The sequence below is a fragment of the Equus asinus genome, chromosome 23, assembly GCF_041296235.1.
Source record: "Equus asinus isolate D_3611 breed Donkey chromosome 23, EquAss-T2T_v2, whole genome shotgun sequence".
Lineage (NCBI taxonomy): Eukaryota > Metazoa > Chordata > Mammalia > Perissodactyla > Equidae > Equus > Equus asinus.
Genome location: NC_091812.1, coordinates 35491449 through 35506482, shown reverse-complemented (window position 1 = coordinate 35506482; position 15034 = coordinate 35491449). Strand labels below are relative to the sequence as shown.

The following is a 15034-nucleotide window of genomic DNA, read 5'->3' as shown; positions in this document are numbered from 1 at the left end:
TACTTGAAATTGAGAGCTCGGTCTACAATCAGATGGAGCTCATCTAAGTAACTAGAATCCTTCAAAAATAACCTCTTGAACCAATCTGGATATAACATTTTGGTTGTTCATTTGAATGAAGTGCTTCTTTATGTACAACATTGGAAAACTGAAAAGACAAAAATGGAAATGTGATTTTAAATTTAAATGACTCCAGAGGATTTTTAGGGCAGTGAAATCAAACTGTGCCATACATCATCATTAATTTGTCTAAACCCACAGAATATTCAACACCAAGAGTGAACCTAACGCCAACTGTGGACTTTGAATGATTATGATGTGTCAATATAGGTCATCAATTGTAACAAATGTACCACTTTGCTGGGGGATGTGGATTATGGGGGAGAGGTTCATGTGTGGGGGCAGGGGGTACATCGGAAATCTCCGGACCTTCCTCTGAATTTTGCTGTGAAACTATAATTGCTCTAAGGAATAAAGCTTATTTTTTAAAAATTTAAATAAGTCAATATTTTCAATTGTTAGTTTATCAGTCACAGTTCTTACTGGGAAAAACTGCATGGGGACATCAGTCCATTTTCAAACTACTACATGACATGTTTGTTAAGTATTTAAGCACTCAGAAGACACACAAAGAAATGTGTTCCCCTACCAGCACATGCTCTCTCTGTGTGCTGACGTGGAATGACTGCTAAAGAAGGCAAGTGAAGGAGGGGGTCCCACCATCACCAGACACAGACCTGACTGACCCTTCCAACAGGAGAAAGGTGAGTGAAAGTGGGCTCCAGGCCACAGGCGGCTGGGCTGCCGGGGAAGGCCAGAGAGGGCAGGAGGTGGTTCGATGAGGGGGAGTGTGAATTTGAGTGTGTGTGTGCAAGTCCAGGGTGCTCCAGAAGGGAGGGCCCCAACGGAGATAACATTCAGGTCCTTACTTACAAAGGACACGTGCAGAACCCAATTATCTATAATGCAACCCTTCATCTGACAGTTCTGCACGGAAAAGGAGAGGCAAAGAAGTATGCAGATCCTAACATAAGCCCTGGGTAAAACACCATTCTACCAGTTGCACAGGAGGTTGAAGGAAAAGCAGAGTATACAGTAAAACAAAGAGGAGCCCAAATCTCAAAGAGGAAGAATGCCCAAAAGATTTTTTTTTAAGTCAGTTGATAACTTTTGAAATGAATATATATTTTATGCTTAAATTTAAAAAGTAAAACTACAGAGATAATGCTGAAGTAGCTATTAACTCATTATAATTTATGACCAAAAACGCTCACCATTTTTTTCTGGCTGCCCCCAAAATGGCCAGGAAGAAACTATTTGTTCATCAATGGTGCATCTGCTAACATCCAATCCTGCTAGAAACAGGAACGAACAGGGCATTTCTTCAAAAGGCTGTTTCTTCCACAGTCATGCCCACAATTAGAGATGAAAATCACAACAAAAATCTTTTATACTTATTATTTGAGGAATCTCCCGTCAGTGTTCTGGTCAATCTTAGCTAATCTTTGGCTAAGGATTGTAGACACTTTCTTCTAAAGCACTTAATCCTCCTCAGAGGGGTCAGTTCTCCAATAAGGGAAACAACAGCTTGGTAAATCCATTTTCTTCAGTGTCCTTAGAATCCAGCCAATAATCTTGGCAATAATTCTTGAGCCTTTCTCACTCTCATTTTTGGCACTTTCGGGAGCCAAACTGAGATAACGAAGAAACATCAAGGACATAAAAATCTACTGAATTTCACTAAGCGCTTGCTCTTGGAGACATTAAATATTAGGTCTTAGAAGGTTAACAACGTGACCCCGTGCGAGCCAGGTTAGTAGATTTAACTAATCCATGACAACTACAACTTTCACCTCTCACTAAATCATTTCAAATCCTAGCCTTCCAGACCTATATAATGGAATTATATTAAAATGGCCGTTAAAAAATTCCAAGCAGGTTTTTTTTTTGTTTGGTTGGGTTTTTTCCCTTAAGATTGGCCCTGAGCTAACATCTGCTGCCAATCTCCCTGTTTTTTCTTCTTCTCCCCAAAGCACCCCGGTACACAGTTGTATAGTCTAGTTGTGAGCGCCTCTGGTTGTGCTATGTGGGATGCCACCTCAACGTGGCCTGATGAGTGGTGCCATGTCCGCGCCCAGGATCTGAACCAGTGAAGCCCTGGGCTGCTGAAGTGGAGCACACGAACTTAACCACTAGGCCACAGGGCCAGCCCCTCAAGCAACTTTAAATGAGAGAAAAAAAAAACTAATCATACGTGAGTGGGAACAAAACACTCCCATTATGTTAAATATATGAATCCTATATATACATGAAAACAATAATCAGACATATAAACTTGTACCTGCAGCAAGTAACCCTGGGATGATGGATAGAAGAGACCCACAGTTTGGGATTGGAAGAACTATTATTTTTTGTTGGAAATGTTTTTGTAGCCTACAAATGTTTACCATTTAGCTGCACAAAGTTAAATGTTATTTAAAATAAATCCTCATCTCTGGAAATTTAATGTAAGTACAGATTTATTAACAGCAAGCTATCTAAGAAGTTGGGCCCCATGTTCTCCATAAACTGGAAGGACATTCATCCGTCAGTCAGTCAGTCTGTCTGTCTCTCCCCTGCTCTCCCCCCTCCCTTTCTCTCTTTCTCCCTCTATACATTTATGTAGTTTAATTCTACTGGCATTCTTGATTTCCTCTAGCTCATATCCCAGCCCAGCCCGGAAGTTACCACTCCCAACTCAAGAGCTGCGGGAGAGGGCCTGGGGAGTGATGACAATGTAGCTGAGGCTCCCCCTCCATGGAGATGAGCTGGCTGCGGGAAAGCCCATCTTCCCCTGGCAGGCTGTCTCCAGGGAGAGGCCGCCCCGCCCAGGCCTGAGCACACACGCTCAACACACCATTGGCTTCCATATTCCCCTCTCTTTGAGTGCTGGTTCACGACTCCAAAATGACTCGAAGGTCCATCAGCTCCAGAGGCAAGGAGGGGAATCTGGTCACATCCTCTCTGACCCTGAACCTTCTATTTCGCTCCCATGCTGCTCCTATTTGTAACCTTCCCTATTGCCACTCTGAATACCCTGTGAGAACTTCTTTGTCATTCTGAACTCCATCCAGCCTCAAATCCTTCTCTAAAGTTCTGCTCTCTTGGCGTTTCAAACTCTGACATCCCTCCCACCAGAGGGGAACGCAGGACAGCTGGCTAGACCAGGTTCATCTGTGCTGCCCTACAAAATGCCCAGCACTGACGTTTCTCCACCAAGGACCCTTCCCGGTATTTCTCCCCGTGAAGACCAGTGGCTGCAGCCTTCCATGCCAAGGGAGAATGGCAGGGACTTTTGCCCCTAACATTATTCCTATTTGCCCATTAACCTTAAATCCCTTCTGAGGATTAAACCGTAGCTTCTAATCATAATTGTCCATTTTCCAAGAAAACATGCCAACTGTTCCCACAGCCTCTCTTCACAGGCAGATGAAATGGAAAATCCATGGGCCTTGGGACCAGACAGGCCTGCATTGAATCTTAGCTCATTCAGCTTTATTCTGGGGCAGGTTCCTTATCACCGGTTTCCTTTTCTGTAAAAGGGAATAATAATTCCTCCCGTATATGATGTTTATGAACATCAAATGAGTTACTCCCCTCTTTTCTCCTCTGACACACCTCTGTTCCCAACTCAGCCCTCCAGCTAAACCCACCACATCAGCCCTGACCAGGGTTATTTGGTAATTAACCTTAGACACAGCTTAAAATCCCAAAGTGTAAAGATCATATTTCTGATAAATATACTCCTTCCTTCCTATGAAAAGGCAAGTTTGGAAACTGTTATAAGTATGTATTATGAGAAGCCAAGCCAAAAAAAGAAAATAATACCGTGTCCTTTAGAAACTACAAACTATAGCCCCAGTAACGCACTCAGTGACAGAAACACAGACAGACCTACCTGCAACACAGAGCTGACAGTTCCACTTCTCATCTGCTTTCTCTGATGCCTGCTTACCTTCTCCTTCTTTATAATGGTCAAGACTCATAGAATCTTCCAAACACTCAAAAACCTCTTCCCCCATTTTTGAGAAGAGGAAACAAAAGGCCCAGGGAGCTTAAGTGACTTGTTCAAAATTGCACAGCTAGTTCATGACAGGTAACTGAGCAACGTTAGCCCAGGGGTTAAGTGCAGCAACCTTAGTAACTCTTGAAAAGCTTAGTTAAGAGGTACCATGCGGCATGGCTGTATTTCATGGAGCCTCAGCAGGTTCTAATGATATTCTGTGCATCTCAGCATACGGATTTAATACGTAATATATGTATTTATTTGCCAACAGGATTTCACAGATCTTTGGTGGTTTCTTAGAGCTCCTGCGTTCTAGACTAGTGCCGTCAAATGGAACCTTGTGAGAAATGGAAATGCACACCATCCAACAGGACAGGCCTCGGCTACATGTGCCTAGTGAGCACCTGAAATGTGGCTAGTGCAACTGAAGAACTGAGTATTTTCAATCTCTTTTATTTTTTCTTGTGGTAAAATACATATCACATAAAATTTACCATCATAACCATTTCTAAGTGCACAGTTATTAAATACATGCATAATGTTGGGCAACCATCACCACCAACTATCTCCATAGCTCCTGTCATTCTGTAAAACTGAAACTCTGTCCCATTGAACACTAAGTCTTCATCCCCGCCTCCCCCAGCCTCTGACAACCGCTGTCCTGCTTTCTGTCTCTATGATTTCGACTACTCTAAGTAGATAAGCAGAATCAGACAGCATTTCCTTTTTGTGACTCGCTTATTTGGCTTAGCATAATGTCCTCCAGGTTCATCCATGTTGTAGCCTGTGTCAGAGTTTCCTTCCTTTTTAAGGCTGAATAATATTCCACTGTATGTATACACTGCATTTCCCTTATCCATCATCTGTCAATGGACACTTGCATTGCTTTCACATTTAACCATTATGAATAATGCTGCTGGGTGTACAAATACCTCTTTGAGACCCTGCTTTCATTTTTTTGGATACATACCAGAAGTGGAATTGCTGGACCATAGGGTAATCTTATTTTATTTTATTTTTTTTTTTTTTGAGGAAGATTAGCCCTGAGCTAACATCTGCCACCAATCCTCCTCTTTTTGCTGAGGAAGACTGGGCCCTGAGCTAACATCTGTGCTCATCTTCCTCTATTTTATATGTGGGACACCCCCACAGCATGGCTTGATAAGCGGTGCATAAGTCTGCACCTGGGATCCAAACTGGTGAACTTAACCATTGCACCATTAGGTTGGCCCCAAGGTAATTTTATTTTTAATTTCTGAGGAACCGCTATACTGTTTTCCATAGCAGCCATACCATTTTACATTCCTATCAACAGTGCACAAGGCTTCTAATTTCTCCACATCCTTGCCAATATTATTTTCTGGTTTTTTTCATAGTACCCATCCTGATGGGTGTGAGGTGGTACCTCACTGCAGTTTTGATCTGCATTTCTCTAATGATCAGCAATGTTTAGCATCTTTTCATGTGCTTATTGGCCATGAGTATATCTTCTTTGGATGAATGTTTTCATTTTATTTCTTTGTAATTAATTTAAATAGCCACATGTGGCTAGAGGCGTCCCTACTGGACAGTGCAGGTCTAGACTTCACGGTTCTGGAGGTAAACTGGAGACCCAGTGCAGAAGGCACAGTGAGCTTCGGAGGCAGGTGGACCAATTCAGTCACTTTGCAGTTCTGCAGACTTAGCCGGTCACTTCAACTCCCTCCACCTCAGTTTCCCCATGGGTAAAGTAGGATTAATACCTCCTTCTTCAGAGAATGCAATGGAATGAATGAGCATACCCACAGCCCCGGTAAAGTCGTAGCACATGGGGGAGGACTGAAGCCATGGGACACGCCTCCCTCACCACCCAGTCCCCACTGCCACTTGACACCTAGGATTTAGCCTTTTCAAGATACACCCCCCCAAATCAACTACAGTCCTTGCCAGAGAAATGGAAGTCCAGCTCTAGAAAACAAGGATCTTTAGCTCCCAACGAGAGGACTCAAAAAGGGAGAAGACTGAGCTGAAATCTGGAATCTCACCCCTCTGGCATTCTGGGATGCGGGCTGTCCATATTCAGTCTCGGCTAATAACCAACAGGAAAGTGAAGCTGTCAAACTTCCAATTCTAGAATTCACGACCACCTCTTTTGTGAGGCAGCCAAAAACAGACCTTCAGAGGGAGAATGCTTGAAGAAAAGCCTCTGAGCTCTGAATGTGATATGTGACTCAGGACGGTCCTGAGACTGTTTTCGTGGCCACAGCCCTTCTCACACCCAGCCACCACGTGAACCCAGCCCCCAGGTTACCTGACGCTGCGGTGGTGGGGGTGCTGGCCGGCGGGGGCTGCGAGGAGCTGCTGCTCTCAGTCATCAGGCACGGGTTGCTGCCGCTGTTCTCTCTCTTGACAAGCAGCTCAGCCGCGCTGGGCAGCGGGATGGGGTGGCTGATCCCCAATTCCTCCTCCTGAGCCTGCTGCCTTCTCAGGGCCACCTGGAAGCACAGGGCAGCCGGTCATCCTCCAACACTCCAGAATCACTTGGACAGCTTGGCGAAAACCACTGAAACCCCACCCACCCCAGACATTATGGCTGATTAGCTCCAGGGGCGAGGCCTGGGAATCTCCAATTTTTTTTTTTTTCCTGAGGAAGATTCGCCCTGAGCTAACATCTGTGGCTGACAGTGGTGTAGGAAAGCACCCAGGATGGATCCCAATCCAGGCCAGTGAAGCAGAGCGTGCCAAACAACCACTATGCCACTGGCTGGCCTCTCCTTTTTTTTTTAAGCTACACTGTTAACTATGATGTACAACCAACGATGAGAAATGGTTTAGAACCAGAGTGTCTGGCCAACAGCAGGCGCTCAAAAAACGCTGGTTAAACAAGAGAGTATGTAGTGTAGCAGGGAATAATGCTGGCTAGGGAGGCTCAGGAAAACCACAGTCAGCCAAGCAGAGGAGTTCAATCTGAAGAGTAAAGGAAGTCAGCCCTGAGAGATTAGGAAGGAAGGAGAATCAGCTCACGCACTCGGGTCCACAAATTTGTAAAAGGCCACTGTACTGGGAACCGTGACCAGCAAGATTTAGTAAGAATAGTTTAGATCCCAAGGTACTGGCTGTTTCAAAGCAGAAACAGGAGGAAGGCAACTATGCAATTGCGACTCAAGACAAAAATATGGCAAACGCCCCAGAAGAGGTAGACACCAGTCCTACTGAAGAATTCAGAGACAGAATGGCTTCAGATGCAAGAATCGGCCAGAGCACGGATTGCAACAGGGCCTCCAAGAATAGGATGAGAAGGACCTGGACAGGCAAGGATGAAGGGGCAGAACAATCCAGAAAAAGTGAGTAGAGTGGGCACAAAAGGCAGGGACTGCTTGGGAAAACCCTGGTTCTCTGGGGTGGAGGGAGCATGTAGAGACGCAAGGGGGAAACGGGCTGGAAGGTGGTGTTAAATCACATTGTTAAAGGTGGAGAAAAGAGCTGTAAAGAAAATAAACTTTTTGCTTACTACATGTAACAAAAAAGGGAGACTGTTAAAATTGGCTATTGACCATAATGAAATGAGAAAGTGACATACTTCTACCTCAGAGGCCCAAATACAACCCAAAAGTTGAAATTAGAATGGTAAACAAGAAACACAACTGGAATTTATATATTCTGTTAGGAAAACTGTATTCCAAATTTAGAAAGCTGATTAATTTGGAAGTAATTTTACTCAGAACAAGAGAAGTCTTCAACTTAGAAAAAATATCATTAAGTAATCAATGAAGAGTAAATGACTAAGCTTAAATCTTGGATTTTATATTATCAACCAAGACGTTCAGAAACAGAATAGGAAGGTTTTGACCAGAAATAAAATTTTTAAAAAAATACCCACAAACCTCTAAATTCTGTCAATGCATACTTATACCCTGATTTACACAAATCCCATGCACGCACAAAACGCACAGGGTATTATATACTCCATAAACCAAGGACATTTTTACAAAAAGACTTCTCAAGGGTTCTTAGAAAATGTTATCTAAACAGAAAGGAGGGGCAATTGATTAAAAATGCAATTATTTTAGAGTCGTATCTAAGATCAATTTCAAACTATTTTAGAATGACTAAAAAATGAGTGTTATATGGATTTTAAAGGATTTCATCCAGCACAGGACAACCCTTCTGATGCAGAAAATACTGAGGTTTCATATCATAAAAGTAATCCTAAATGGCTTTTGTTTTTAAAATAGCAAACAGCCTTCTGCCAAGTTAGTGTCCCTACTAATAAAGCTTATTCAAAATTCATGGCCCTACTTGGATAAATATTTTTATTACATTTTGAGGAAAATTCCCCTCCCAAGCATACTCTCCATACTAAATATTTAAGCCAACGACTAGACGTTCAGACTATTTTTCTCCCTACAAATACAATTCAAATGTCCATAAGTTTTTTCCAGTAAGTTCACTGTGATGCGTTTGACTGCTATACTCAATGTATTCTTTTCATTCAGTATAAATGAAGCTAAAAACCTATAAAGAAGAAACTAAGGAAAATAACATTTCCATGACTGCGCTTGCCATCTGTGAAGCCAAAATATATCTAGTTTAAAACACATTTTTAAAAATCAGATGTATAGAAAAAGTATCATCTTCAAGCATTTGTGCGGTCCTGCTCAACGCTCTTAATCATTTTCACTGGAGGATATTTACACGTTTTCAATCAAAAGTAGCACATCGTTCGTAAACATTTCTTCGGTGTCTTTTGATTTAAAACTATCTGTCTTAAAAAGATAAAACAACTTTTACCTGGAAAGAATGCGTATTCTTCTCTTCTAAAAATCCTTTAGGATACCAACGCCGTTAATTATTTCCGAGAAAACGTTAAATACCGTTCTGTTTATGATGCTTAAAAAAAAGCTATGAACGACAGACAAATCCTCAAACCCTTGCATTTTCTCCCCTGCGCATACTTTTTTTAAATTCTTAATTTTTTAAACTATACGCAAAGTAATTCGTACTTAAATAAGTTAGATCGAGACAGCACACTTTTTGCAAAACTTAGGTCGAGACAGTAAACTTTAAAATGCTAATAAAATGTCCCTAGTGCTCAAAATGGCTGAGGCGCTCGGCCTGGATCCACTGGGGGCGAACATGAAAAGCGAGCCAAGAGCACAAGCCCGACCACGCCACGTTGGCGTCCATTACAGCGACTTTTCCAGAAAGACAAAGCTGCCCGATACATTATCCGGATAAGCCGCAGCCAGGCTGGGTCTCCGTTTCGCCCTCACCGCGTAGCCGGCGGCGGCAGCCTCCACCACCCTCCCCAGTTTAAGCGCAACTCTCGGGGGAGGGGGGGGCGGAGTCAGGGGTCCCGGGGATCCGTGCGGGGAGAGAACCCCCAACCCTCTGCTCAGAGAGCGAGGTCAGAAATACCAAAGTCCCCTAAAAGGCGAACCCGACAACTCTCTGCTGGGGGGGTCGGGTGAGAGATCCGTTGGACCCCCAAAGGCGCGAACCCGGCAACTCTATGCTGCGGGGAGTTGGAGATCCCGGGGACCCTCCAAGGGGCGAACCCGCCAACTCTTCGCTGGAGGGTGGGATCAGGGATCCCCGGGGACTCCGAGCAGACTGAACCCCGCAACTTCTGTTCTGAAAGGAGGATCAGAGATCCTGGGGATCCTGAGGAAGCCGTGAAGGGGTGAACCCCGCAACTCTGCTAGACGGCAGAGTCAGGGATGCGGGGGCCTCCCCGAGAAAAGCAACCCGCGCACCTCTCTGCTCTGCCGGCGGGATCGGAGACGCATCCCGGCCATCGGAGCCGGCGTCAGCGCGTGGCTGGGAGCTCCGCGTCCCGAGCGCAATGCGGCCGTCGGCGAGCACAGTTGCCTGCCTCCCCAACCCGGGCCCCACGTGGCACTGGCCACGCCGCAAAGATTTAATCCAAAAAGTTAAGGGCTGAGCCTCCGTTCCTGGGCGCCCGCACTCACCTGCGCGGCCATCACGCGCTGTCTCTCGGCGATCAAGTTGCACTTCTTACACTGGCAGTCCCGCCACATGCAGAAGCGCTTGTGGCCCTTGAGCGGCGACGCATAGCCGTGGTTCCTGCATCGCGCGCACTTGGGCAGCCGTGGGGACTTCTTGCTCCCAGCGCCCATGCCCGACGCCCCCGAGCCGCCGCCGCTGCCCCCGGCGCCCGCAGAGCCCAGGAGCCCTCCTGCCGCTTTGCCAAAGCCCCCGGCCTTGCCCTGCGGTGGTGCCCCGGGGGCGTGCGGGGCCTCCGACGGTGCCGAGGGCTTGCTGAATGCGTCGTCGTTGGGCATGGTGCCCCAAGGAGAAGCGCGAGAAGGCTCTGGCCTCTCCGGTCTGGAGACAGCTAGCAGAGGAGGGACCCAACCGACGGCAAGGCTCCCGAGAAGGAGGCGCGGAGGCGTGTGCGCTGGAACCGGAGGTGCAGCCCGAGTGGCGAGGTCGCGACGCGCAACTCCCAGAGTGGTGGGGGGTTGTGCAGGGTTTTTCTCTCCTTTTGGCGCGCGCGCGCGCGGCGCAGAACTTTTGGATACTTTTCAGAACGTTCCCGGGACTGCCTGGGCGGGAGAGGGCTCGAGGGAACGCGGCCACGCCCACCGCCCCCCAACTCTAGCCACCGAGTTCCCGCCACCCGCAAGCTTGCACTGGCTGCAAACATCGAGGGCATTGCTGCAGGGTCGCTGCAAGCGCACCGAGAGGTGCAGAGCGACCTGGAGATAGTGTGATTCCTATACTCTCTGAGGTGCCCAGGCTGAGCTGCCAGCGCACGCTGCATCGAGGAAGCTGGGCTCCCCAGGTCCAGGGCGTAGTTGCGCATCATAGTCGTGCATGCAGCTTGGAGGAGGTGCAGACCACCCTGTGGGGTCCTCTAACTCCCTTCCCCGCAATGAGCCCTATGCTCCAAGTTCCGTAGGGCAAACGTTGGCAGAAGCCAACTCGGAGAGTGGTTTCTTTCTCACTTAGGAGAATTAAGTACGAGGTTGAAAGCCTCAGAAAAGAGAAGTCTCTGCATTTCTATCAGCAAATAAGACTCTCAGTGTGGGGGGCTCAAGCGCGCCAAAAATGTAAAAGGTTGGACCTTTCTGTTCTGCAGTTAGCTGTTCCTGCACCTGCGTTCATTTGCTGATGAGGTTTCCACCTACTGGCTCCAGAGAACTTTCACATCTGCAGGTCCAGCTCTTGCTGCCTTTTGCCTATCGCTTCTTGCCTTGTAGAGATCTTCGCTTAGGCTCTGTAGGCGTGTGAAACTCAGCCTCTGAAAAACACTCTTTTAGCAAAGTAGTTACACAGTTGTAGACATTTATCAAAATTCATTCTACACTTAAGATCTGTGCATTTTACAGTATATAATGATACCTCCAGAAACCCCTCAATCATCTTACAGCCTTCCCCCCACCCCCACCGCAGACACATTTTTGTCTCCTCTCTCTGCACTTGCACAGCAAATCCATCCCTAAGGTCTTCTGTACATTTCTTCCTAGGCACTCATGTGTCCCTCTAAGGCCACCCCTTTCCAAGTCTGAATCTCTGCAGTAGCTTCCAGTTGGTCTCTCTGTTTTCCAGTCTTCCAGTGTATTCCATGCACACAGCCGCAGGCCCCTACAGTGGCATGGTATTGTTTTCTATGTGAAAAATAAAAGTTGAAAACTTAAGGCTACGTCTTAAAGGACCTAGAGTGATTTCACTCTGCATTTCTCAGCTTCATGTAGTTACCTACCAGCTTGCAGGAGCTCTGTTGGCCTTTAGGTACCTCTCTGCTCTGTACCACTTCCCTAATCTTGCAATGGCCACTGTCCAGCCAGGGGACTGCCCTTACATCTCTCCCCCAGTCTCCTTGCTTTTCTCCTGTGTTAGTAGTCAGATTCCAAATTCTGGGCCCCAATCCTAGGGGGTTAAGTCTCCCAAAGATCTGGCCACCTCACTTGGCTTCTCATCAACATGGTTGTCCAGTGACCCTCTCTTTCAGCACGTCAGCATTTTCATCGCTGCATTCTGAAATCCTCTAGCCTGCCTTCCCCGTTCTTATTCTGAGGCCCCTCTCACAGGCTCTTTCCCTCAGCCTGGATTTTCTCCATTAGTGTTCTCTGTCTGAAAATTACTTCCTAAAGAAGATTCTAGCTTTACACAATACCTCATATCCTATCCATCAAGCCAGTGAAGCTCTAGTCTTGACAGAGGCCAGGATGCAACCCTTCACCCCCTTCTGGAACCTGTTAAATGATAACCACTATTCAGGAATATCCCTAAGTCTTCCATTAAAACATACATGCCAATTGCTGTGATCCACTATTTACTTTTCTTTTTCCACATGTACATTTTAATACATAAACCGGAGCTGAAACCTTCGAAGGCCCAGTCCAGTTTTTTAGAGAATGAAGTAGATGCAGGAAGTAGTGGCTGTCAAAGCCCAAATTACAGGGGAACGTATGTTCCTCATGAGCATCCCAGCCCTAGAATCTGTGATGGAAGGATTTAAGCCTACAGAACACGTGGGGTCAGGAATCTGTGTGACCAAGGTCTCCAAATATAAAATGTTGTGGTAAGGATAATAGCTTACAGGAAAGTTCTTATTCACAAACCACAGAGGAGGAACCAGAAACCAGACAAGCCAAAGGAGAAGTATGAAAGCCTCAAGGATGAAGGGAATCCTCCTGGATATCTTGAGTACTCTGCGCTCTGTTGTCAACTGTCACCTCAGAAACCCAAACTAGGAAGTTGATGACGCAGATCTGTAGCTGCTGAGTTAGAAAAATGTCCAAGACATACTGATAAGTAGCAGGGGTGGGGACCAATTCTAAAATATGTCAGGGTTAGGCAAAGACTTCCTAGATATGACACCAAAAACACAAGGGATTAAAAAACATTGATAAATTGACTTCGTCAAAATTCAAAACCTTTGTGCTTCTAAAGATACCATTAAGAAAGTGAAAAGACAAGCCACAGACTGTGAGAAAATATTTGTAAGTCATATATCAAATAAGGGACTTACATGCAGAGTATATAAAGAACTCTTGCAATTCAGTGATAAAAAGACAAATAATACAATTGAAAAATGGGCAAAAGATTTGAATAGACATTTCACCAAAGAAAATATTCAAATGCTCGGTGAGCACATGGAAAGATGCTTGATATCATTAGTCATTAAGGAAATGCAAATCAAAACAATGAGATACCACTTCACACCCACTAGGATGGCTATAATCGAAAACATAGTAGTGACAACTGGCTAGGATATGGTGAAACTAGAATTCTCATATATTGCCAGTGGGGGTGTAAAACGGCACAGCCATTTTGGAAAACTTTACCATATGACCCAATAATTCCACTCCTAGCTATCTACCCCAGAGAAATGAAAACATACGTCCACACAAAGACTCGTCCATGAATATCCATAGCAGCATTATTCATTTGAAACAATCCAAATGTCCATCAACGGTTGAATGAACAAACAAAATGTGGTATATCCATACAATGGAATATTATTCAGGCATCAAAAGGGATAAAGTAGCAATACGTGCTATAGCAAGGATGAACCTTGAAAACATTATGCTAAGTAAGAGAAGCCAGATTAAAAATACCACATACTGTATGTTCCTGTTTATATGAAATGTCCAGAATAGGCAAGTCAATAGCAAGAGAAAATAGATTAGCAGTTGCCAGGGGCTGGGGGTGGGAATGGCGAGTGAATGCAAATATGTATAAGGAATCTTTCTGGGGTGATGCAATGGTCTAAAATTGGATTGTGGGAATGGTTGCAAAACTCGGTAAATTTGCTAAAATTATTTGTATGATTAAAACAAGAGAATTTTATGGTATATAAATTATACCTCAATGAAACTGTTTAAAATTTTGAACTAAAAGACAAACAAAAAATGATTTACAGTATGGTTCTGTTTCTGAAATAGGAACTAATGAGTATATCCGTTTGAGCAGGTTATTTAATTTTCCCCAGGTGATAGGATTATGGAAGATATTCTCCTTATACTTTTTTATTATCTGATTTCTTAAAAATACTTAGCAGGCATTATTTTCACTATCAGAAAAAAACAATATATTATTTTAGTGGTGAGGCAGCATCGCATCATAGATAAATGCCTAGCTCTGAATCCCAGCTGTGTGACCTTAGGCAAGTTTCTTAACCTCTCTGTGACTCAGTCTGCTCTTCTGTAAAAGGAGAGTAATAATAATACCTGCCTCAAAGGATTGTTAGGAAGACTAAATTAGTTAATACGAAGTGCTTAGAAAAGTAACTGGCACACAGTAAAGTGTCTGTTATTATTATTATTATTATTTCCATATTGGAAAGAAAAAGAGTAGGGAGAAAGCAGGGTACATAGACAAAGAACCTTCCTCATGTTGGAGTAACTTACATGGAGTGGAAACTGTGTTAGAAAGCACCAATGATAAATTTCATCCACTTTGCCTTTTGTCCATAGAAAGCAGTTTGTGCCCCTGGTCTTGGCGCAACAGGTCACAGTGAAAATTCTCTGTGTTGCTTCTGACCACATATATGAAGCAAGATACTACAGGAGTCAAAACATTCAGCCCAAGTGTCCAGTGTGGAGCCATGAGCCAGCGGCCTAAAGTAACGATGCGGTGGACAAGTGTATTTGCCCAGTGCCCCGGGACTGGGGCAAGCAGCAGGAATGAAAGAGAAGCCAGACTGCTGGGGCCTGAAGCACTTCCCGCAGGAGGACCCCGTGCGACAGGGAAACCTGACAGTGCCCTGCAGTGGCACAGGATCTGGGTAGGCACAAAGAAGCAAACACGACATTCTAGGTCGTGGGAACAACAGACAGAAGGCTGGGCACTGGGAGTGAGCCTGTGGGTTGGGGGAGAGGGCACAGACATGCCAGTCTGGAATAGAGGAGTCAAGCTGGAGCCCAGCAGGAGATAAGGTTGGAAAGATAGCAGGGCACCTTGCCTGCCAGGGAGGAGTTTGGCTTCTATCCTATAGGCAAATGGAGAATGATGGAAGCTTTTGTCCTTGAGGTGTCT

The 15034-nt window shown here is 45.2% G+C and overlaps 1 protein-coding gene across 1 annotated transcript in view; it reads right to left on the bottom strand.

Moving 5' to 3' along the window:
* DMRT1 (doublesex and mab-3 related transcription factor 1) overlaps positions 1 to 10329 on the bottom strand; it is a 101641-nt gene extending 91312 nt beyond the window's left edge. Inside the window, exons 1-2 of the mRNA XM_070495695.1 lie at positions 9997 to 10329; positions 6336 to 6519 (exon numbers count right to left, since the gene is read on the bottom strand). Of these exons, the coding sequence (XP_070351796.1) occupies positions 6336 to 6519; positions 9997 to 10329 (517 nt within the window). The remainder of the gene's footprint in view (positions 1 to 6335; positions 6520 to 9996) is intronic.
* Positions 10330 to 15034: the final 4705 nt, after the last annotated feature.